The 26,142-nt window shown below is 38.3% G+C and overlaps 1 protein-coding gene across 1 annotated transcript; it reads left to right on the top strand.

Annotated features, from left to right (window-relative positions):
- The first annotated feature begins 20,989 nt into the window (after positions 1-20,989).
- Positions 20,990-23,788, top strand: LOC126381206 (uncharacterized). Its single transcript, XM_050030722.1, has 3 exons — positions 20,990-21,838; positions 22,457-22,765; positions 23,410-23,788. Exons 1-3 carry the CDS (start codon positions 21,793-21,795, stop codon positions 23,424-23,426), a joined length of 372 nt encoding a protein of 123 aa, XP_049886679.1. The 5' UTR covers positions 20,990-21,792; the 3' UTR covers positions 23,427-23,788.
- Positions 23,789-26,142: the final 2,354 nt, after the last annotated feature.

The raw sequence follows: 26,142 nt of genomic DNA, 5'->3' as shown, positions 1-26,142 counted from the left end.
GCTCAATATTTTCACCATATATTTTTGACTAAAGGCACAAAATTTTGGTTTACACCTACACATCTGGGATTGTGCCAGTTCCTTGTATTTTGCCGTCAAAGTTATGACACCATCGTTTTTACTTTTAGCAAGATTATTCAAAAACGCATGCATGAACATTTTTGAAACTTTGTATGGTTATTATTAGCGTCAAGAAAGACCGAATACAGTTTTCAGCGAAGTTATGCCTTGTCTCATTTAGGCGCTGCGATGTTTTTTCGGGTTTTCATAAAACCGCGATAACTTGAAAACTATAAATATTTTCTAAAATCTAATTGGGGCACAAAGGGGCACACATTAAGAGCTACTCGCGTATGTTTATTCTACAGGGGCACATGCAATGGTTTTAGAGATATACTATTCATCAAAACGTTACTCCAGCAGGAAATGCAATATCTCGAAAATCTGAAGGGGCACAGATTTTATTTTTGGGGGCACATTTTGGCACACATATAAGCTATCTGGCCATGCACAGTTTTTCTCTCTCCGATCATTCGTTTAGAATTTTCCTGCTAGAAAAACGTTACCCCAGCAAGAATCGTTTTTTCGATTTTTTTTCGAAACGACAGGGGGCACACATTTTTTATGTGGGGGCACATTTACAGCAGATAAGGCACCAACTATACGTTCTACTCATATAACTCTAGGAGATACTTTCTTGTTGGGGTAACGCACACAAAATAATGGCTGTTTTTCTTTTTCAAATTGTTCTTTTTTGTGCTCTATAATGTTATCTGCGTAAAGGTTAGGTAATAAAGCTCTTTTTATCATAAATTTTCCGTCTTTTACTGCTGGGTACATTCCCTAAGTGGGAAAATTCTCGGGAACGACACATCACTGGTAAGCACAATACGTCATTCTAGCAAATTTTGCAAAAATCGTGCATTTTGTGTATTTTGCATTTTATTTGCAATCTACACTTTAATACCTTCAAGGTGCGTCATTCATTTTTAAAACTCGAAGAGGTTAGACACGACACGAGTGCATCTACTTGGTAAGTCAATATTATTATTTTATTTTTTATTATATTACTTGTATTTTTTATGTATTGTGACGTTAATTCTAAATTATAAGTCTGCAGACCCTGTAAAAACGGAATAACGCTAGGAAGATATACAGATAGTTCTAAATTGTGTTTATTTTAGAAAAACTTTATTTTCTTTTGTATTTATATGTCTTTCTTATCTTATGTTTTTGTTTAACAGATCAACATGACGACGTCATCTGAAGACATCACGTACATGTTCGAACAACATGCGCAAGACCCGCTGGCAAACTTTGATGAAGATTATCCAGAGTTGGCCAGACTCCACCGCGAACCAAAGAAGAGGAAGCCTGCCAAGCGAAATGTTAGCGTGCAGTGCGTCTCAAAAAAAATACGTCATAAGGACACATCATCCTTCGTGCTACAAAACCACCACACCCCGGGCACTCGACTAATTAGAGTCCAAGTTGTCGATCTAGAGAACAGTCCTCAAGTTACTCATGACAACGGGGACCCTGAAGAAAACATTTTAATGAGCGCCCAGTACGTGGTACATAAGGATTCCTATGATGAAGTGTTAACGCAGACAGAAGCACTTATCGCAAACATATCAAAAAGTTGTGTAATTATCATTTCTAGTGCAATAAATATTTTATATTTATTCTGGTGTTTTTATTTATTTTTCTTCTAAAGCAATTTATTAAAGGTAAAAATAAAACTATTTTTTCATTCATTACACAATAAATTTATTATTTTCTATACACCATTTTTTAATACACAATACATTTTTCAAAGCACATGATTTAGAATGGTTTATACAGTTATATTTTTTTTCATTTTTCGTATATTTATCATATAATTTAGAAAGGTTAGGACATTCTTTTTCACTCAAATCGGTCACTTCGCAATTAGAGCCTAATTCTTTTATCCACTTTACTTTTTCTAATCCTTTAGTAAGAATGTTTTTATTTGCTAAATAAGGCTGTATAATACGTTTGAATTCTCGATGATCTATAAATCCTTCACTCCAATATATTTTACGATTTTTTTCGAGCCATGTAACTTGTTTTTTTTCTTCCCTTGTTAGAGTATTATACGAGTATGGAGGTTTAATCAAAAAAGTTTGCGTATAATCACTGGTTGCTATAGCGAGCTCCTTTATTATGAAGTTATTTCTAAGATCCTTAAAACCTTGAACATCAACGATTATTGTTTGCGAATTCATGATATTTTTTTAACCACCCCACAGAGCGGTTTATATTCAACTATGCAATCGTTCAAAATTAAGCAATATGCCGAAGTTAGATCTGGTATTTCGGTATTGGTTTCTATTTCCACTCGCACATTTACTACAGGTCCAGACTTCAAATTATCAACCTGTCTCGAACAATCTATCACAAATAACGGAGCTATTTCTTTAAATTCTTTTGCACTTAGTAATGGTTCTGTTCGGCGTCCATAATAAGACTGTTGAAACCTCGCGTATTGTTCGTATAATAAAGCTATATTATTGTTTGAAAAATTGACATTTAAATTTTCATAAGGGAAATAAGTGGAATTTAGGTATACTTTAACATCACGTAAATTGCAATGGTCGAATCGAGACATGTCTGCGTCACCATTATTTTTTCTATTAGTTTGCAAACCAATTATGACGTATCTAGGTTTTTCGATTTGTGATGAAGTTTTAATTGACCACGTATGTTTTGTAGTTTTTGGTAAAGTAGGATATTCATAAAGGTCCCAGTTTCTAAAAGCTAATTGGACTGGTCTATCCCTTTCTAAATGTTTCAATAAATTAATTTTTTCTTTATCGGATACTTTCACGTGTGGCACACGCCATACTATTTTATTTATCTGAATATCGTTAACAATCTCTCCAGTATTTAATTTTAATGCATTAAGATTAGTATTACTACGTAACAAAATAAGTTCGTGTCTGCAATTAATGATAATTTTCTTATAGTCCTCTGCAAACCCTAGTATATTACAGAGGGGAATAGAAGCAGAAAAAATACCTGAATTTATATTTTTTGTGCCATTAATATCCCACCCCCACACTTTAGACATTTTTGATTCACACTCATTCATAGATAATAAAGATTTTATAGTAGTGGTTACGCCAGCATTTTTTATTCTATCTATTTCGATACCATTCAGTTCATATCGAATATCTTGAAAAAAGTAAAGTAATGGATTGTTTGTAAACTGAACAGACGAAGCTATTTCTTTCGAATCTCTCTTGCCGACGAGCACTTTTCCTTCTAGATATAGAGTGCTGGCTGATGGTAAAACATATAAATCTTGCTGGTTGATCGGGATGCGTATTTCATCGTTCCTGTTGAAACTTGTCACATACGGTTTATAAGAATGAAATTCAATACCGTCAATGCTGTTGTCGTAAGTAGGTGTAGATGATATATCTAAAATATTCATTTTTTTCAAACCAATTTGTTTGAGGAAATTTATATTTTCAGCAGATAAATTATTACACTTCTTAGATGTTCTTTTGTTGATGCCTCGAGAATAACTGGTATTTTTAATTGAAGGAGTCGTAATTTTATTATAGATTATCATGTTTTCTTTAGATGGAAATAAATGTATATTTAATCTATACTTATAATAAATCTGTAGAGAGGTCAATTCTGTACATTAAATATTTTTTCAAAATAACTATCAGGGGGTGATAAGTGGTCGATACTGATGCCAAAAATGCAATCAGTAAAATTTTTGTCTGTCTGTCTGTCTGTCTGTCTGTCTGTCTGTCTGTCTGTCTGTATGTTCCTTATAGAAACAAAAACTACTGGACGGATTTTAATGAAACTTGGTACAATTATTCTTCACACTCCTGGACAGGTTATAGTATACTTTTCATCACGCTACAATCAATAGGAGCAGAGTAGTGAAGGGAAATCCTTTTGTATGAAAAATCTAAACCACTCAAGTTAGACGTTTGAAATTTGGCATGCAGGTACCTTAGATACCGTAGAGGCACACTAAGAAAGGAATTCCCGAAATTCTTACGGGAACGGGAATTAGCGGGAAAATCCTTTTATATGAAAAATCTAAACCACTCAAGTTAGACGTTTGAAATTTGGCATGCAGGTATCTTAGATACCGTAGAGGTGTACTAAGAAAGGAATTCCCGAAATTCCCACGAGAACGGGAATTAGCGGGAAAATCCTTTTGTATGAAAAATCTAAACCACTCAAGTTAGACGTTTGAAATTTGGCATGCAGATACCTTAGGTACCGTAGAGGTACACTAAGAAAGGAATTCCCGAAATTCCCACGAGAACGGGAATAAGCGGGAAAATCCTTTTGTATGAAAAATCTAAACCACTCAAGTTAGACGTTTGAAATTTTGTCATGCAGGTACCTTAGGTACCGTAGAGGTGCATTAAGAAAGGAATTCCCGAAATTCCCACGGGAACGGGAATTAACGGGAAAATCCTTTTGTATGAAAATCTAAACCATTCAAGTTAGATATTTGAAATTTGGCTCGCAGGTACCTTAGGTACCGTAGAGGTACACTAAGAAAGGAATTCCCGAAATTCCCACGAGAACGGGAATAAGCGGGAAAATCCTTTTGTATGAAAAATCTAAACCACTCAAGTTAGACGTTTGAAATTTGGCATGCAGGTACCATAGGTACCGTAGAGGTGCACTAAGAAAGGAATTCCCGAAATTCCCACGAGAACGGGAATAAGCGGGAAAATCCTTTTGTATGAAAAATCTAAACCACTCAAGTTAGACGTTTGAAATTTTGTCATGCAGGTACCTTAGGTACCGTAGAGGTGCATTAAGAAAGGAATTCCCGAAATTCCCACGGGAACGGGAATTAACGGGAAAATCCTTTTGTATGAAAATCTAAACCATTCAAGTTAGATATTTGAAATTTGGCTCGCAGGTACCTTAGGTACCGTAGAGGTACACTAAGAAAGGAATTCCCGAAATTCCCACGAGAACGGGAATAAGCGGGAAAATCCTTTTGTATGAAAAATCTAAACCACTCAAGTTAGACGTTTGAAATTTGGCATGCAGGTACCATAGGTACCGTAGAGGTGCACTAAGAAAGGAATTCCCAAAATTCTCACGGGAACGGAAATTAGCGGGAAAATCCTTTTGTATGAAAAATCTAAACCATTCAAGTTACATGTTTGAAATTTGTCATGCAGGTACCTTAGATACCGTAGAGGTGTACTAAGAAAGGAATTTCCGAAATTCCCACGGGAACGGGAATTAGCGGGAAAATCCTTTTGTATGAAAAATCTAAACCATTCAAGTTAGATGTTTGAAATTTGGCTCGCAGGTACCTTAGATACCGTAGAGGTGCACTAAGAAAGGAATTTCCGAAATTCCCACGGGAACGGGAATTAGTGGGAAAATCATTTTGTATGAAAAATCTAAACCACTCAAGTTAGACGTTTGAAATTTGTAATGCAGGTACCTTAGGTACCGTGGAGGTGCACTAAGAAAGGAATTCCCGAAATTCCCACGGGAACGGGAATTAACGGGAAAATCCTTTTGTATGAAAAATCTAAACCATTCAAGTTAGATGTTTGAAATTTGGCTCGCAGATACCTTAGATACCGTAGAGGTGCACTAAGAAAGGAATTCCCGAAATTCCCACGGGAACGGGAATTAGCGGGAAAATCCTTTTGTATGAAAAATCTAAACCACTGAAGTTAGACGTTTGAAATTTGGCATGCAGGTACTTTAGTAAACTTAAAGCTTAGTTGCAACAGGATATTACAAAATTCCCACGGGAACGGTAGTTAGCGGGAAAAAACATTTGTATGAAAAAATCAAATCTAAATAAAAGGAGAAACTGACTGACTCAGTGACTGACATATCAACGCATAGCCTGAACGGCTAAACGTAGGCATTTGAAATTTGGAAGGGACATAGCTTAGGTACCGTAGAGGTGCACTAAGAAAGGAATTCCCGGAATTCCCACGGGAACGGAAATTAGCGGGAAAATCCTTTTGTATGAAAAATCTAAACCGCTTAAGTTAGACGCTTGAAATTTGGCATGCAGGTACCTTAGTTAACTTAAAGCTTAGTTGCAACAGGATATTGCAAAATTCCCACGGAAACGGGAGTTAGCGGAAAAAACCTTTGTATGAAAAAATCGAAACCGCGTAAGATAGATGTTTTCAATTCAATTCAATTAAATTATTTATTGCATTCCATGTAGTACAATGGGGTGTTACATAGGCATAGGAACTAAAACATGGACCCTGTAGGGCACAGCAACGTTGAAGGGAAGAGAGGAAGTGTGTATTAAAATTAAAACTCAATGAACAATCAATTAAAAAAAAAATCAATTCAATCAATTGATTCAATCTAGCATGCATGCATACCTTAGTAAATATAAAGTTTATTTTTGGCTGTATTTCGAAAAATGGGAGTTATTGGGAAAAAAATTGTATGAAAAAATCTAAACTGCATAAGTATGCACTCCCACACACACAAAGATCTCTCTCTTATATAACACGCCACGCGGACGAAGTCGCGGGCAAAAGCTAGTTCATAAATAATATGGCTTGATTTTCCGTTTATAAATGATCCGCTCACTATATCACATTCAACCCTCACCACAGTCGTTGGTAAAATGTTAACGGGAAGGTGAGACGTGTGTAATATATTTCCCTCTAGAACCTGATTAGAAAATCCCAATAAATGCCCTAAAGAATCATGTTTTTCAAAATTAATATCTTTAGAACAAAATAACGATGTTGTCATTGTATTATTGTTGCATGACAGATTGAATGGTACGTCAATTTTGGTTCTTATATAATCATTTATATCTTGAAGTTCATAGGTACCTTCAGGTATTTCGATGACTTTGTTTTCACCGTAGTATAATTTATTGTTTCTTTTATCAATATTTGGAATAGAATTAAATGTTGCTAAATACAATAGTGCACATTCGTACTCGCCTTCTAATTGTAAAGTTGGTGTATAATATGTAGATAAAAGAGCGGAGTTCCCAGTTATTGATAGTGTAAAAGACATGGTGCAAATGATAAAATAAAAAAATGTTTCCTTACTTTATACATAATTTATTTAAACCAAAAGTTAATTAAAAATTCTAAACACAAATGGCCACATTTCACAGAATTGAATTCTTGAAACCTTGTATAGTTATAAAATAATTCACAGTTCTGAACATAGTATAAAAATTCCAACGGGGGTTTTAAATCCCCATAACTATCAAAGTATTCGCAATAATTGTTTACTTTGACATAAGCTACCCAATGTGTTCCGTTATTTTCAGAGTTATCCAAATTTATAATACCACATTCAATAAGATTAGATTTTGTAGGTAATTGATCTTTCACCTCCTCGAAAATAAGGTATATGTATGGCGAGTTTTAGAATATCCACATTACTAAGTGCACGATTAGGTAGCTTACTAATTAGTTTTTTGCATGATTAATGTATAATCCATTGCCTTTTTTGTACGGCCTAACAAATAAACCTTTCCCTATTTTTCTCATTTCCATTGCCCTATTGTGACGTTCCGTTTCTCGTAAACTCTGTTGGCTAGCTTTGTATTCATTAAGAGTTTTAGCAATACCCGCTGCACCCCCGGCTAAATTCAAATTCAAATTCAAATTTAAAGTGCCTAGTGCCGATAATCCAGCAAAAATTGGAACTAGTGGTAAAATTCCTCCTGTCTTCGGCAAAGGCAAAACGCGAGGCACTCTAATTTTATGATTTTTAGAGACAAGTTTCTTCGCAGCGAGATAAGCACATCTAATCATAGTCTTGTTATCTTTTGGGTTACTGTTTTTTACGTGTTTACGAATCTTGGAAACCAGAGAACCAAATTTTTTTAATCCACTTCCAGTTTTTAATTTAGCCTTCATAACTTTGCTAACCAACCATGAAGCAAGTTTTTCACCTTTGCTTGATTTTTTTGATTTCAGTTGATGTTTAGCCATGTTAAGTAATTGTAAATCTGCCTTATGTCGATTTTTCAAATCAGAATATTTTGAATATGATATGTCGTGAGCCTTACAAGCTTCGTCTAATCCGTTTACTCCTTTATCACCACGCAGTAAACGTTTTTCTAACTTGGTTCCTGGACCGCAGTAATTATATCCAGGTAAATGTAACTCGAACGGTAAATTGTTTATTAAATTATTGAGAAGTCCACTGCCTTGCATTGCTTGTTTTATAATGTTATGGATTTAAATTGAAAATCATATTTATATAAAGTGATTTATTGCACAATAGCCTTATTGTTAATCCAGCTATTATAACTATCACTAAGTCCTAACCATTTTACATACAATTTATTACCAAGTTTCTTAATTACTTTTTCTATAAGATACACATCAGGGTAACATGTTTTCTGAAGTTCTTGTTGATAAAAAGCCCCAGATATTGGTATTTCTCTTTGGTCTTCAACTAAATATGTTACAGGGACAGTTTTATTCACTTTTCTTATCTTAAATATTTCAGTAGACCTATTAGGAGTGTATCCCTTATGAAAGCTACTTTTATATTTTCTTATACGTACGTAATCACCAATTTTAAATTTATTCTTAGTTAACGAAGACAGTTTATTTAGCTTAGACTGAATATTTTCTTTCACCATAGCTGCATTATTACGATTAACTTCAACTGGTTTATATTTAGTAGTACGATGCTTTGTATTGTTGTATGTTTTCACTACAACGTTTAATGATTTGTCAATCCAATTATAACTTCCATTTAAACTAAATAATTTGTAAAGATTATTTTTTAAAGTTTTAATTAATCTCTCCACAATTGATGCCTTTTTGATTGAAAATGAAGAGTAATGGTTGATATCCAAACTTTGCATTAAATTTGAAAACTTGTCATTGTAAAACTCTGTACCCATATCAGTTTGCAAATTACAAGGGGTTCTCTTACTTTTTTCCAATACTTCTTGAAAAGCGTTTGTAACATCTAATTTATTTTTAGTTTTCAGTGGCACTACCCAAGCATATTTAGAAAAACAGTCAATCACGACCAAAATAAAGCTAAACCCTTTATTATAGGGTTTTATGTTTTTAAAGTCTATCAAATCTGCTTGCCATAAGTCGTCTATTCCTTTTAGAATAACGGAGCGACGTATGAAGTTTTTTCGACCTGTCTTATGAATTTCATTCACTATTTGTTGTTTTATCATGTTGAGTAGATTTATTTAACTTAGGTGTATCAAGGTTTTGCAACTTCTGATCTATATATGCAATAATAGTTGCTTTTAAACGATTTATTGCTAGTTGCATTTCAAATATATTTTCTTTCTTGTTTTGTTGAATATAACTTTTTATTTCTTCTTTTGTATAAAAATTACGAATTGTTTGATCCACATATTCTTTATTGACTACATCGTCTGCTTCAATAGGTATCACCACACCTCTTAATCTTTGCGAATGTAAATTAAACTCACCGTTATCTGTTCTTGTAATAGTTTTAGTTAAATCATATAATTCAGGCAGCCGCATTCTTTTATGAACGTGATGTCCGAATTTATCAATATTCATGGTTTTGAAACAGGTGTGGTTCTTTTAATTATTAAGTTACGAATGAAACTATAAATATTTTGTGAAGTATTTTTTTTAGTTTACTAGCTTTTGCCCGCGACTTCGTCCGCGTGGCGTCTTATATAAGAGAGAGATCTTTGTGTGTGTGGGAGTGCATACTTATGCAGTTTAGATTTTTTCATAAGTACAATTTTTTTCCCAATAACTCCCATTTTTCAAGATACAGCCAAAAATAAACTTTATATTTACTAAGGTATGCATGCATGCTAGATTGAATCAATTGATTGAATTGATTTTTTTTTTAATTGATTGTTCATTGAGTTTTAATTTTAATACACACTTAATAACAATAACAAATACTTTATTGCACAAACAGGAAAAAACAAAAAACAAAACAAAAGAGAAATAGAATTAGTACAATAGGCGGCCTTATTGCTAAGTAGCAATCTCTTCCAGGCAACCTTTATCTTCCAGGCAACACACTTCCTCTCTTCCCTTCAACGTTGCTGTGCCCTACAGGGTCCATGTTTTAGTTCCTATGCCTATGTAACACCCCATTGTACTACATGGAATGCAATAAATAATTTAATTGAATTGAATTGAAAACATCTATCTTACGCGGTTTCGATTTTTTCATACAAATGTTTTTTTCCCACTAACTCCCGTTTCCGTGGGAATTTTGCAATATCCTGTTGCAACTAAGCTTTAAGTTAACTAAGGTACCTGCATGCCAAATTTCAAGCGTCTAACTTAAGCGGTTTAGATTTTTCATACAAAAAGATTTTCCCGCTAATTTCCGTTCCCGTGGGAATTCCGGGAATTCCTTTCTTAGTGCACCTCTACGGTACCTAAACTATGTCCCTTCCAAATTTCAAATGCCTACATTTAGCCGTTCAGGCTATGCGTTGATATGTCAGTCACTGAGTCAGTCAGTTTCTCCTTTTATTTGGATTTGATTTTTTCATACAAATGTTTTTTCCCGCTAACTACCGTTCCCGTGGGAATTTTGTAATATCCTGTTGCAACTAAGCTTTAAGTTTACTAAAGTACCTGCATGCCAAATTTCAAACGTCTAACTTGAGTGGTTTAGATTTTTCATACAAAAGGATTTTCCCGCTAATTCCCGTTCCCGTGGGAATTTCGGGAATTCCTTTCTTAGTGCACCTCTACGGTATCTAAGGTACCTGCGAGCCAAATTTCAAACGTCTAACTTGAGTGGTTTAGATTTTTCATACAAAAGGATTTTCCCGCTAATTCCCGTTCCCGTGAGAATTTTGGGAATTCCTTTCTTAGTGCACCTCTACGGTACCTGTGGTACTTGCATGCCAAATTTCAAACGTCTAACTTGAGTGGTTTAGATTTTTCATACCAAAGGATTTTCCCGCTAATTCCCGTTCCCGTGGGAATTTCGGAAATTCCTTTCTTAGTACACCTCTACGGTATCTAAGGTACCTGCATGACAAATTTCAAACATCTAACTTGAATGGTTTAGATTTTTCATACAAAAGGATTTTCCCGCTAATTCCCGTTCTCGTGGGAATTTCGGGAATTCCTTGCTAAGTGCACCTCTACGGTACCTAAGGTATCTGCATGCCAAATTTCAAACGTCTAACTTGAGTGGTTTAGATTTTTCATACAAAAGGATTTTCCCGCTAATTCCCGTTCCCGTGAGAATTTAGGGAATTCCTTTCTTAGTGTACCTCTACGGTATCCAAGGTACCTGCATGCCAAATTTCAAACGTCTAACTTGAGTGGTTTAGATTTTTCATACAAAAGGATTTTCCCGCTAATTCCCGTTCCCGTAGGAATTTCGGGAATTCCTTTCTTGGTGCACCTCTACGGTATCTAAGGTACCTGCATGCCAAATTTCAAACGTCTAACTTGAGTGGTTTAGATTTTTCATACAAAAGAATTTCCCTTCACTACTCTGCTCCTATTGATTGTAGCGTGATGAAAAGTATACTATAACCTGTCCAGGAGTGTGAAGAATAATTGTAATAAGTTTCATTAAAATCCGTCCAGTAGTTTTTGTTTCTATAAGGAACATACAGACAGACAGACAGACAGACAGACAGACAGACAGACAAAAAATTTACTGATTGCATTTTTGGCATCAGTATCGACCACTTATCACCCCCTGATAGTTATTTTGAAAAAATATTTAATGTACAGAATTGACCTCTCTACAGATTTATTATAAGTATAGATAATACCACTTTCTTTGAGTTCTTCTATAATAGAAATTATTTCATTATCTAAACCTGTATTGCCGGCCTCTTGAGAAGCAATCAACAACTTTAATCTTTCAACCAATTCGTTAGGATCATTCCAATACACGTAATCTACGTTTTTATTCCACTTCTTCATTACTGACAAGCCCTTTCCTTTTGGCATTGGACTAAGGTTTGGGGTTGTATTGTTAGGTAACTTGAAAAGAGGTTGTATAATTTGTAGATACTTTCTACCTTTATTGCCGTTTATCGGTTTTTTAGGATCGTAATCGCGCCTGTGAGCATTGGAAATCAAAAGCAGTGACTTATATATTTTTTTATCGTCTTCTGTAACCGAAGACAAATCTGGATTTTTTTTATATAATAGTTCAATTAATCCTGGAGTAGTAGTATATCGGTTTCCATCTATTTTAATGGTCTTGTCTCCTATAGTGATTGGAATTGTACCAAGCATCAATTTTCCTCGTTCATTCCTCACACCATATGGAACATTTGTAAAATCTTCAGGCGTTAATGACCATGAAGACAAATTGTCTTCTGTATCATCGTTCCATTCAACTGTTTTGAACGAGTCGCTACTATTTTCTAGATCAATACTATGATTATCACTATCATTACTTCTTTCATTGTAGTCCTTATCACTGGCACTATTATTGTTTTCATAGTCATCTTCATTAACGTTTTCACAGCTTGCAGTATACGGTTGCGTGATAGTATCTTCATAATTCGGCTTTTCTGTTTTGCGAATCCCATTTTCTGTCAATTTATGGGAGCGTTTATTGGCAATTTTATTTAATGGATTTATTATAGGTCTGAATACAGATTTCAAAGCTTCTTCATTTTCGGTTTCAATGTTTCGCAACTTCTTAACCTTTTTTTTAACAGCTTCTGCTGCATTGACTATTTGGCGTTTTAAACAAGCTTCCATTATTAAAATAAGTTTGTGCTTCTGCTAAATCTTTAGGCAAAATAACGCGATTTACCAAGTAACATCGCATTATATATCAGAAAAATGATATGATCAATTAAAAAATACGAAACTGTCAAATTTATTTCTATAACATCCTTCATTTTTCTGACAATCTTTATTGATCACCAAATAACTATATGGTTCACTCCATATTTTAGAACACATTTCACGGAACTCATTCCAGGACATATCTGTGTTAACGTGTTCATCATAAACGTGTTTCATATTTATTTCATCTTGCTTAAACAAAATAATCAAATTAGCATTGTCTCGTACTAGTTGTTTTGGAACCTTACTGTAAGTTTGATTTAAATAAAACGAATCTATGTTTCGATGCCTACCCATCGCAAAATAATCTCGCATGTTATTCTGATTTTCACACGCTACGTCATCAAATATAATTATTGAATTTGGTTTAGCATCCTGGGGGCTGAGAACTTCTTCACTATCCTTATATTTTGAAAATGAGACACTGGGCACCATGTCTAGGACTTTTTCCAAAAATATGTATTTAGGTTGATCTAATGTTTTTGAATACACGTAAACATTTTTAAAATGCAACCCATCCTTATGCAAAAGAAGACCAATAACAAGATTTGTTTTCCCGCAATTACAAGGTCCGCATACTATACACCTGATTGTATTAGGTAATAGTTTACCATGACGGATATTTTTGTTTTGCGTGTTTAAACAAAAAGTGTCAATTTGCAACGAATCCGGTTGTTTAATAAACTTCATAGTCGCAATGAATGTCACCTGATATAGCTAAAATTATAATGATTAAAAGAGTCGTATAATTTACCTTATATACACATTACGATGTTGATCTTATATTATTGGGCATTCCACCCACCTAAGTGAGCGCAGCGAACGGTCGTGAGCAGAGCGAACGATAGGTGGGGCAGAATGCCCAATAATATACTACTAGATTGAATCAATTGATTGAATTGATTTTTTTTTAATTGATTGTTCATTGAGTTTTAATTTTAATACACACTTCCTCTCTTCCCTTCAACGTTGCTGTGCCCTACAGGGTCCATGTTTTAGTTCCTATGCCTATGTAACACCCCATTGTACTACATGGAATGCAATAAATAATTTAATTGAATTGAATTTGCAATATCCTTTTTTTTTTTTTTTAACGTTGGGAAATGCGTTACGCATAACACGCCGCCCGGGGGGGCAACGTGGTTATGTGGGACTCTCCGGGTGTCGCCACCCGGTATACCCACTAAAACCCAACGGTGTTCCTCCTTGCCGCCGTGTGGCGGGGATACGGGAACGCATTTGCACACAACCGCGTCCCCGCCGGCGGATGCCCTTTGGGGCCCAGCGCCCATGGGAGCGCGTCAAGCGCCTCCCCCTCCGCCGAGGGCTGCCCGGAACACTTGGGGAGCCCTACAGCACGGGACCTATGTTGTGGACAGCGGTCCCCCGACTACCGTCCACAGGTCCCCGTCAAGGCGGCGCTCGATCGATTGCGACCAAGTACGCCCGTCGCCGCCTTCCCGGTCGCCTGCGGCGAATCGGGAGCGAGTCGACAGAGTCTTCCCGCTCCCTCTCCGCCGCTTCCTTCGCGGACATGACTATGTTCGCGAAGGTGGCGACCGCTCTCCAGGCCTGCTCGCTGCCGCTCATGGCCCTAACCATGGCCGGCAGCGAGAGGTCCGCCCCTATTACTGCGGACACGGCAGCGCGAGGGATCGCCCAAGCGGGGCACTCCTCGCGCGTGTGTCGTGCCGTGTCCACTACTCCGCCCACACAATGATGACATTCGGCGGTTGGCTCCCTCCCGACCACCCTAAACAGGTACTCACCAAAGCACCCGTGCCCGGTGAGGACCTGCGTGAGGTGGTAGGTGGGAGCACCGGGGCACTCGGTCCAGTCCCGGAGGACCGGCCGGATCGCCGCCATCAACTCCCGGCTAGCATCCGGGGTCTCCAGCACTTCCTTCCATTGCTGGAAGAGGATAGTGCGGGCGTCCTCCCTCCACTGTGCCACCTCCCGAGGGTGTGGGAGATCGCCGTTGGCACTGACTTCAGCGCGCCGCCTGTAGACCGCCGCGAGAACTCGAGCTTCGGGCTCCCACGGCGGACTGCCCGCTATTAGGCAAGCCGCCGTGTAGGACACTGTCCGGTACGCCCGGGCCACCCTGAGTGCCATGACCCGCTGTGGACGCCGCAGTAGGATCCGGTTTCGGGCACTTAGAGACTCCGCCCATATGGGCGCACCATAGAGCGCCATGGAGCGGATGACTCCGACGTACAGGCGGCGGCATGATCCCCCCGGTCCTCCCTGGTTGGGGAGCACTCCCCCAAGCGCTCCGGCTGCAGCCACCAACTTTGGGGCCAAGCGCCGGAAGTGCTCTTGGAAGCTCCATCTGCCATCGAGGACGAGTCCCAGGTACTTCATCGTCGACCCGATGGCGATAGAGGTTCCGCTAACCTCAATGTGGGCGTTCGGTGGTGGCGCGTTCCGTGGCCCATGAAAGGCCAAGGCCTCAGATTTCTGTAGGGCCACCTCGAGCCCCAGATGTCGGATGCGGTGCACCACCTGTGCCACTCCCACCGTGGCGAGGATGCCGGCCTCCCGATGGGTACTGCCACGGGCCGACACGAGGGTATCGTCGGCGTAACAGGTTACGCCGACCTCTCGCAACGTGGCCCCGCGCAGCACCCAGTCGTACCCGATGTTCCACAGGAACGGTCCCAGGACCGAACCCTGTGGAACACCGCACGACATTACTCGGCGTGCCCAGCTGTTCCGCGTCGGGTACACCACGGCTCTCCCATCAAAATAGTCCCGCACTAGCCTTTGCAGGTGATGGGGGACCTCAAAATAGCTTAGCGCCGCCATGACTGCCTCCCAGGGTAGCGTGTTGAAAGCGTTGGATATGTCCAACGACACAGCCAACAACACGTCACCCCGGGCCACCGCATCCTCCGCCTGCTCCCTGACACGGTTGATGGCGTCCACCGTCGACCGGCCAACGCGGAACCCGAACTGGGCGTCATTCAGGACTATGTGTCCGGCGAGACGATGAACGAGCACACGCTCAAAGAGCTTGCTCAGTTGCGATCGTGACCACATTCGAGTTGGACGTGCTACTGTTTTGTATTAAGTTGTTTGCGCGTCTTATCTCCGCTTATCTTTTGTGAAACTGGTTTTATGGCGTTAGTTCGATGTCGTGCGACGAAGCCGAGAATGAAATAGATTTAAATGACTCAGCGGAGAACAATGCAGTGTCTTCATGTACTACACCTCCGTTAAATGGTTTAACGAATAAAGTTTCGTGTGCTAAGCGTGTGAGTAAACGTAGGAGGGAGACAAATATGGACGAAGTGTGGATGGAGGTGGGACGAAGGGGTAAGGTAGTTGCAGTAAGTGAATCAGGTGAGCAGACGGATAGAAAATCAGAGGAAAAAATTGAAATCAGCTTGTCAAGTAAAGAGAAATTACCGAAACAAATCGCATTGGCGCGAATTTTGAAGGCGGAACTAATTACAGGAGTGACTAGGGTAAAATATCTAAATCCGTACAAAGTGTTGATACAATTTAATAGCGAGGAAGGAGCGGAAAGGTTGATCGAGTGTAAATACTTTAAAGATCAGGACTACCGCTGCCAGAAAACCTTTGAAGTCGTAATGTCGTATGGGGTTATCAAAAACATTGAAATGGAGTTAAGAGACGAAGAAATATTGGAAAACCTCACCAGTGACATCCCAATCATGCATGCTAAAAGGTTGAAACGTTATGACTCGTACACCAGTACATGGGAAGACTGTGAATCTGTGAGATTATGCTTTAAGGGACCTTCCCTGCCAGCTCACATTTTCACTCACAATACTAGAGTGAAGGTTACTCCATATGTGTTCCCGGTGACGCAGTGTACAAAATGCTGGAAGTTTGGTCACAGTTCGAAAGTATGTCCATTTAAGAAAATTCTCTGCCCAAAATGCTCTGGTTCTCATCCCACCTGTGAAACAACTCGTTTCAAATGTATTAATTGTTCGGGCAAACACATGTCCTTGTCAAAAACATGCCCAGTTTTCCTAAAAGAAAAGAGGATTAGGGAACTTATGGCAGAATATAACTGTACATACAAGAAGGCGATGACTGCATACGTTTCACCAAGAACTTCTACGGCTAGATCAAGCGTGCCAGATCAACCAGTTACAATGCCAGATCAAGCAGTTAACGTGCCAGAACAACCATCTGACAGAAACCTTTATCCCTCGTATGCTGATGTTGTGCGTCATGATAAACCATTTCAAAAAGATATAATGTCATCTGCAGCCAATAATAGTCCAGAAAGTTCAGATGTTGAAAATCATGGAACACACTCGTTGCTTACAACTGTTGAAATCCATGAAGAAAGAAAAAAGCAACCTAAAGAGAACCGTTTGAGGGAAAGAAAGAAGAAGAGACAGTCAAACCAAGAAGAAATAAACAGTAGAGATGAAAATCACTCAAATGAGTCAGTTACCAAGGGCAACGATATTTCATTAAAGGAATTACTATATAAAATAAGAGATATTATATTTATGAAGAAGATGTCATTTGCAGAAAAAGTTAAATCTTGTGGTAAGATTATTGTGGAGGAGATACTAGATTGGATTACGCAATATTTTTCAGGTTGGCCTATGATTAAGTCGTTTATTTACAATGGATAGAAATATTCAACACCTCAATTTTGTACAGTGGAATTGTCAAAGTATCCGACCCAAGGCTGATGAATTTGACCTCATTCTCTCACAAGAAAAGATACATATAGCTTGCATAAATGAGACATGGCTTGAACCGGACAGCCATTTCAGAATAAGCGGGTATAATGTTTATCGTCAGGATAGATATGATTCCTATGGCGGTGTTGCGATTCTCACTCACTTCTCCATCAAAGCACAACGGTGTCAATTCGTTTCTGCTAACCCGGATATTCAGATATTATGTGTCAAGCTGTTGAATTGTGCCGAAATAGAATATGTAATATCACTTTACTGCCCATCGTCAGCACGAACTGCATCACAAGATTGGGACTATATATTCTCTCGTTTTCCTAAGAAGACTTTGATTATGGGTGATTTTAATGGCCACCACAGCACCTGGTCATATAAAACTAACCGAAGAGGCTCGGAAATATTTGATGCTTCAATTTCTAGCAATTTGATAGTCCTTAACGATGGTTCACATACCCGCATCAAATTAGTAAACGGAGCTTCACAGAAGACTACGCCGGATATTACTATAGCCTCTCCGGATATTGCTCTCAATTTTACATGGAAAGTGATGAATGAAAATTTAGGGAGTGACCACCTGTTAATTAAAGTTACCTCTTGTATCAATGTATCCCCTCAAATAATTAAGAGAAAGAATTTTAAAGAAGCTAAGTGGAAAGACTACTCTAATTATGTAGATGAAGCGCTAGCCTTATTACGTTGCTCGGAAGATGTTCAAATTGCTTATAATCAGTTGACCAATATCATAGACAAAGCGGCTGATGCAAATATACCATACGTTAAAATATGTCAAAATCCTCAACGCATCAAACAATTCACTCCTAAAAGATACTGGAATAAGGAGATTTCGTGCGCAGTTGCAGAAAGAAGAAAAGCACTTGCAATCTTTAGGAGAAATCCTACCCCGGATAATTTGTCTGTCCTTCAAACAAAGATTTCAGCTGCTCAAAAATTAATAAGAAGGGCCAAAAGAAAGTGCTGGGGGGAATTTTGTACGTCCATTGCTGGAGCTATGTCGGCTGTAGAGGTTTGGCGCAATATGAGATGGCTTAAAGGATATAGAAATTTCACGTTTACTATAGATGAAGCAAAAGCGAATACTCTACTTCATGAACTATGTCCAGATTTCGTTTGTCCAAATTCACCTGACTTTCATACTAATAATATGGTTCTAATTACTCCTATTACTATGCAAGAATTGGAGCGGGCTATAAAAAATAACGACACCGCTCCTGGAGCTGACAATATATCCTTTTCAATGATTAAAAACCTCCCAAAATCTGGAAAACAGTTACTACTACAAATGTATAATAAGATTTTGAATAATGGTATAATACCCAATCAATGGAGGAAAATTAAAATAGTTCCTATTCCGAAGCCAGGTATCACCCACTCAGCCACTTCACCTGAAGTAAGACCAATTTCGTTAATATCCGGTCCCTGTAAAATTTTTCATAACATCCTAAAGTTTAGACTCGAGTGGTTTTTAGAAAGAAATAAGTGCTTTTCTGAATGCACCGTCGGTTTTAGACGTGCCCGCTCTAGTCTTGATAGCTTAGCTCGACTAATTTTGTATATTCAGTTAGGTTTTACTAGAGACCTAATGACTTTGGGTTGTTTTGTAGATGTTTCTAATGCCTATAATAATGTAGATATTTCAGTATTATTATGTACTTTAGATAGACTAGGGGTGAGTTCTGTTATATGTAAGTATCTTTGGGAGTTTCTTAGAGCTCGAGAGTTATGTATTGAATTAAATTCATCTAAGTTAACTAGAATCACTAGCAAAGGCATTGCTCAGGGGGATCCATTGTCTCCTTTGTTATTTAATGTTGTGACGAGCTCTATATGTAAAAGTATTCAGAATGTTATAGTTTCACAATATGCGGATGATTTTGTTTTGTATGTTTATAGCAATAGCCTGAGAGAGGGATCTGAAGTAATGCAATTGGCACTTAACTGCTTTAATAATATTATTGAGAATATTGGTTTGGAAATTTCACAAAAGAAAACTAAAATTTGTTTATTTAAGAAAGGCGTCAACCGACAACCGATAGATATTAATATTAAAACCACCAAATTACAGTTAGTAGAATGTGTCAAGTATTTAGGTATATGGATTGATCGTTCGCTTAGGTGGAATAGACATATAAGGGAAATTACCCAAAAAACTCTAAAATTTTTAAATATATTTAAAGTATTGGCCGGTTCTAGTTGGGGAGTACATCCCAAACACCTACGTAGAATATATATATCTATAATCCGAAGTAGGTTGGATTATAGCAGTTTCTTATACGATACAAGTGCTAAAAATAATATAAGCAGCCTAGACAAGGTCCAAAATCAGTGTATGAGAATTATTGGCGGCTTTATAAAAACAACTCCAATCCACGTTATGGAGAATGAGTTGTGTCTCCAGCCATTACATTTAAGGCGTTTGTACCTAGCGGGTAAATTTTGGCTTAAGAATAAATCGTTGGAAAATAGCAAAATTTGTGATATGGTTGAAGAACTGTCCCGTTTGTCTGACGGTAGCATTTATTGGCGTAGGAAAAAAATACCGGCACTATTGTTTATATACAATATGTTGAAATCTTTACCTGTCCATTCGGCGGCACTATTGAAAATGTTTTCTCTAAATTATTGGGTTCAATATATTGATCTGAGTGATATAATTAAATATAAAATCGAAGACTGTAAGGGGTTTAAAAAAGCGAGTGCATCATATGAATTGAAGTCTAAATGTACGGCTATGTTGGGTCATACATATAAGGATTATTATAAAATATACACGGATGCTTCCAAAGATGTTCAGGGAGTGGGTGCTGCAATGTTTGATTACCAGAGTGACATTTCGGTGAAATTTAAAATTAATAATAATGTCTGCATTATGTATGCAGAGTTAATTGCTATTAGTGAAGCGCTCTCTTATGTTAGAAGTGTTGATTTTGACAAATTTGTAATTTTATCGGACTCTAGAAGCGCGCTTCAACACGTGGCACGGTGCACCTCGAGTGCTCGAGGGTTCCCGTTAGCTTACACTATTCTTGAGTCACTCTGTGAATTAAAACAGCTAAACAAAGTTATTAAGTTACAGTGGGTTCCCTCCCATGTCGGCATAGATGGTAACGAAAGGGTCGATTGTTTGGCAAACAAGCTATAGTGAATGGTGTTGCTGGCAACACAAGTATAAAGTTAATATTTTTTGGTATAGCAATTTTTTTAGTCTCGAATGGCCGACGCCTCCCGCGAAAGTGTAAAGTAAAAGTGTATTTTTATTAACAATTTAATTAAACAGTGAAAAGTAACAATCTGGTGTTTTGCTGCAGTTGGATTTAGAACTCTCGACCTCTCACCATCTACATACAGTCCACACAAACCAAGAGCCGAACATGGTCCATCGAGCGAAGCATTTCTAGCTGCGCGTCGACTACCATTTTGTTTCTGCGATTTTCACTGCGCGAATACACAACGAAGCCTGCGTGTATACTGTATACGTCGAGGCCGGGAAGGCAGATCACATCAGCAATACTTGCGAATCTTGCGATCTATATTCAAGAACATTCAAGTTGCTGCGAAAAACTGTGAAGTTCAGTGCCAAAATTATAAGTGTCGCGATCTTATTTTTACATCGACACCAAGAACAGTTACGTATTTCTACATTATACTTGCGATTCAAAAGGACTATTTAAAAATCCTTCAAGTATATAGCGATTTCTTCGAACAGTGCCAAATAACTACCTATCTATTTTTATTAGTGTACCTACGTTTCATAATTACATCAAAAATAACAGGGATCGGCAATACATGCTTGCGACGACGGTAAATATCCATCACGAAACCGTTCAAGAACATTATCTGAAGATTTTCATCAAGTATTGTATCGATTGCTGCGAATTATCAAGAAATACCTAATACCAACTTCAACATCCAGAGACATTTTTTATTCATTTCTGCGAGTCACGCGTGGAGCGGGAACAATTGAAGTCCAGTAGTGCCAACCTTCCGAGCGTTCGTCGAGGACATCGGGAGCGTGTTCATGCGAGTGCGCTATTTTTTGAGCCAATTAAAATTCGGCGGGTCGACTTCGTCGCATCTCGGAAGACGCCGGCTTCATTCTGCGCTGTCATTGGTCGATTTTAATTTACAGAAATTGAATAAGATAATTCTATTTTTAGAAACTCCATTTTGTTTTCACCTTGGTTTTTCAACTTAGCGTCGTGCTTTCATAAAACTAATTTCAAAGCATTTCAACAATTTTATGCAGTTTTGTGATACTAATATAGTAGTACAGCGAAAATACAATGGAGGAATTAAAAAACTTAAGTGTTTCTCGTGGATACATAAAAGGTATTGTAACTAGAATTTTTAATTTTGTGTCTGACGAAAATGAAGTCCGAAAATGTTCCACTGAGGCATTAATTACCAAACGTGACAAATTATTATCGGCTTTTAAGGAGTATGAGGCCTTTAACATGAAAATATTGGCTTTAAATTCGTCAGACACAGAAAATATAGACGAGGTAGAAAAAAGATATTTTCACTGTGTAACTGTTTTAAACGAAAATATTAAGAAACAGAGCGATTGTTCACAAGGAACCCAGGAGTCAGGTAGCAGTAGTGTCATTTGTAGGCCAAAACTGCCGAATATTAATATACCTACGTTCTCCGGCAAATACTCTGAGTATGTAGCATTCATACAAATTTACAAATCCGTTATTCATAACAACAAGGCCATGGATAACGTGCAAAAATTGTACTATTTAAGGTCGTTCCTAGAGGGACAACCTTACGATTTAATTAAAAACCTTCCTTTAGTCAGTGAAAGTTATGACAAGGCAATACAGTTATTGGACAAACGATTTTACAACAAACAGCAGATAGCTTCTGAACATGTAAACACCATTTTGGATTTACCACCATTGCCCAAGTTTGCAAATGCTGAGCATTTCAGAAATTTCGTTTCAGTGATCCGTCAAACGTTGGCTGCACTCGAAAATCTGGACGCCGACGTAGCAGCATGGGACCTTCTATTGCTGGGCATTCTCAAGAGGAAACTGGATGCGTATAGTGCACGGTCGTATCAATTTGATCGCGATGAGGAGAGTGACCCGTCTGTAAAGGACCTACTGAATTATTTAGAAAGGCGTGCGCGTGCTCTAGAAGAAACCACGACCTCGGAGCAAGCCGAGCTGGGTACGCGCAGGGCTTCCACCATGCCCTCAGCGAAAAAGGTAGCGTTGGCGGCGACCAAGACTTCACTGGAATGCGCATATTGTAAGTATGCACACAAATTATTTGCTTGTCCCAAATTCAAACTTTTGCCAGCAAAGGAAAGGTTGGCCTTTGTGAGTGAAAAACGTTTATGTACCACTTGTTTAAATCCCCATGGTGGTAAGTGCAGATTCCACTTCCGGTGTGAGCAGTGCAAGAAACCTCATCATACATTGCTCCACTGCAATGAAAACAGTGGGATGGACCCGGTAGTTCTACTGACTGAGGACTCCGCTAATAACAATAATGTTTTGCTCCCAACAGCACGTGTAAAGCTCTTTGCTAAAGACGGGAGAGAAGTGCATGTAAAATGCATTCTAGACTCTGGCTCACAAGTATCACTTGTCACACAAAAGGCCATTGAGGTCTTGGGTCTCACACCTAAGCGAAGTGATATTAACCTCATTGGTGTGACCGAAAGCACAAGTAAAGTCAGCTATTGTATTCCTTTGCAAGTTCACTCATTGACATCCCCATTCAACACACTTATTAACTGTCATGTAGTAGACAAAATTACATGCAAGTTGCCTCAGGCACAAATTGATGTAACGGACATTCATATCCCTCCCGGTGTCACATTGGCAGATACAACTTTTAATCAGCCATCAGAAATAAATTTGGTCATTGGTGCGGATGGTTTTTTCCAGATTCTTCTGCCGCTTGAGGAGACACAGCAACTGACTGCACACAATGGCCTAGCTGATCAGCAACAATCGTCGCTCCCCTGCGTCCTGAATACCAAGCTTGGCCATGTCGTTGCTGGCCCGTTGGCTGCTAACTTCATTAAACACCAGGTTGTATCTCTCGTTTGTGCTAAGTGTGACACAGAAGTAAGTGACAGTATCAAGAAGTTTTGGGAGACGGAGAGTGTTCCGGAATTGCTAATAGAAGGGGATTCAGAGCAAGAGTTAGCTGAAAATATCTTCACTAACTCAGTTAAATTGGAAAACAATCGATTTCAAGTTGACTTGCCATTAAAATTAGAGTCTAGCAATATAAATAAAACCTTAGGCAACTCATTTGATTTGGCCTTGCATAGGTTTCTCAGTCTAGAAAAAAGACTGCAAAAGAATATTAACTTGTTAACTGATTATCAAGCATTTATAAATGAATATATAGAGCTTGGCCATGGGCACTATATTGATATTCATTCTTACAATTTTGATAATGACCCGGTATATTTTATGCCGCATCACGCTGTAATTAATGAGCAGAGTAAAAGCACAAGGACAAGGGTAGTCTTTGATGCTTCGATGAAGACTAATAAGAAGGTCTCATTGAACGATATTTTATTGAATGGGCCCATGGTACAAAAAGAGTTGTTTGATATTGTATTATTGTTTAGATTTGGAGAGTACACTCTCAGCACAGATATTAAGAAGATGTTCCGCAACATATTAGTAAATCCGGAACACACTTCTCTCCAGAACATTCTCTGGCGTGACAATCCAAGCCAGCCAATACAATGTATTCGTCTTGATACTGTCACCTACGGAGTAAAGTCGTCCAGTTATCTGTCTACACGATGCTTGCATGAGCTAGCTCAGAGGCACGAAAACGACTTACCTTTAGCTGCATTTATAATAAGAAACTGTACATATGTTGACGATATATTGTATTCCTGCTGTGATTTGCAACAACTTCTTGAGGCTAAAAGGCAGTTACGTGAGATGTTAGGTTACGGGAGCTTCAGTTTACATAAATGGGCTTCTAACACACCAAGCGTGCTTTCTGATACACCAGAGAATGAACAACAATTTAGTGTGCTTGATCTACAAAAAGGCAATTTTAACATGAAGGCGTTAGGACTCACGCTTAATATTAACAAAGACTGCTTTACTATTACCAGTCCCGAGTCATTCAATGAAAGGGTAATTACGAAAAGGCAAGTTCTTACCTACATTGCGAAATTCTATGATCCCATGGGATTTGCGAGCCCCATTATAATACAAGCAAAAGGTATTATGCAAAAACTTTGGTCACGCAATGTTGGCTGGGACGATAACATACCCGAAGATCTAGTTACTGAGTGGCTAGACTTCGCTAGGAGCTTGTCTACCATGCAACCTATTAATTTAAACAGATACATCCCAACTAACACTGCGGCGACAATACACCTAATCGGTTTCTCCGACGCATCGAGCACTACAGGGTATGGCTGCTGCATATATCTACGCGTGGTCGACAAAACAGGTAAGGCTGAATTACACTTGCTCTGTTCTAAGTCGCGAGTTAACCCGCGGGCTAGTCCACTAACAATACCCAGGCTAGAGCTCAATGCAGCGTTGCTTTTGTCTATACTAATGGAAAGAGTTTATGAAACCTTACATAAAAATGTCCAGATTGATGACGTATATTTATTTACGGACTCGCAAATAACCCTAGCTTGGATAAAAACAGAAGTTACGAAATTACAAGCTTACGTGGCTAACAGAGTTAGTGTGATTCAACAGAAAACTAATAAAAGGCGATGGCTCTATGTTCCATCTGCAGACAACCCTGCTGACTTGATCAGCAGAGGTATTAATCCTCAGGAGCTCTCGAACTGTTCTCTCTGGTGGGAGGGACCAAAGTTCCTGCAATGTGAGTATAAATTTGATAACCAAAAGTTGGACTTACCTAATGACTTACCTGAGATGAAAGCTGCAAGCCCCGCAGGTAAAGTAGTACTATCTGTCACTACAGATGATGATTTATTTAGAATACTGGATAGGTATTCAGATTTAAATAAAATGATACGAGTGATAGCCTATATTGTAAGGTTCTGTCATATCATAAAAAATAATACAAAGGTCAAGGATAAGGTACTCACTCCTGAAGAGTTACAACACGCATTGCTGTTGATTATCAAACACGAGCAGTCTATTCATTTCTGTGATGAATTAGAATCGTTACGTAAAGGAAAAAGCGTGCAAAAGCCCCTCAAGTCTCTTTACCCTTTTTTAGATAAAGATGGGCTGCTAAGAGTAGGAGGCCGACTAGATAACTCTGAGGTGCCTATATCACAAAAACATCCTATCATTCTGGCGAAAACGTCTCGAATAACTGAGCTCCTTATCCAGAGTGAACATATTAGGTTGTTACATGCGGGACCAAAACTACTACTTTCGAATTTAAACCAAAAGTACTGGTTAATTAATGGAATAAGACAGATTAAAAAAGTCACTCATAAATGCTTGGTATGTTTCAGGCTCAAGGCGAGTGCAGCAAAGCAACTGATGGGGTCCTTGCCTCAACACCGCGTGACGGCGTGTAGACCGTTTCAAAAAATCGGAATTGACTTCGCTGGGCCGGTACAAGTCAAGAATTCGAGGATAAGAAAAGCGTTAGTTAGTAAAGGCTACGTTTGTATATTTGTGTGTTTTGTCACAAAGGCAATT

This window comes from Pectinophora gossypiella, unplaced genomic scaffold (genome assembly GCF_024362695.1).
Source record: "Pectinophora gossypiella unplaced genomic scaffold, ilPecGoss1.1 Pgos_40, whole genome shotgun sequence".
Lineage (NCBI taxonomy): Eukaryota > Metazoa > Arthropoda > Insecta > Lepidoptera > Gelechiidae > Pectinophora > Pectinophora gossypiella.
Note: the sequence above shows the minus strand (reverse complement) of the source record. Positions and strands in the feature narration are given on the sequence as shown.

What these genes read in the sequence shown, in the direction of transcription:
- LOC126381206 (XM_050030722.1), top strand. Translation starts at nt 21,793, where the DNA reads ATGGAGGAATTAAAAAACTTAAGTGTTTCTCGTGGATACATAAAAG. An exon ending in TTCTCGTGGATACATAAAAG is followed by an intron (nt 21,839 to 22,456) that starts GTATTGTAACTA and finishes ATTTCGTTTCAG; the next exon opens with TGATCCGTCAAACGTTGGCT.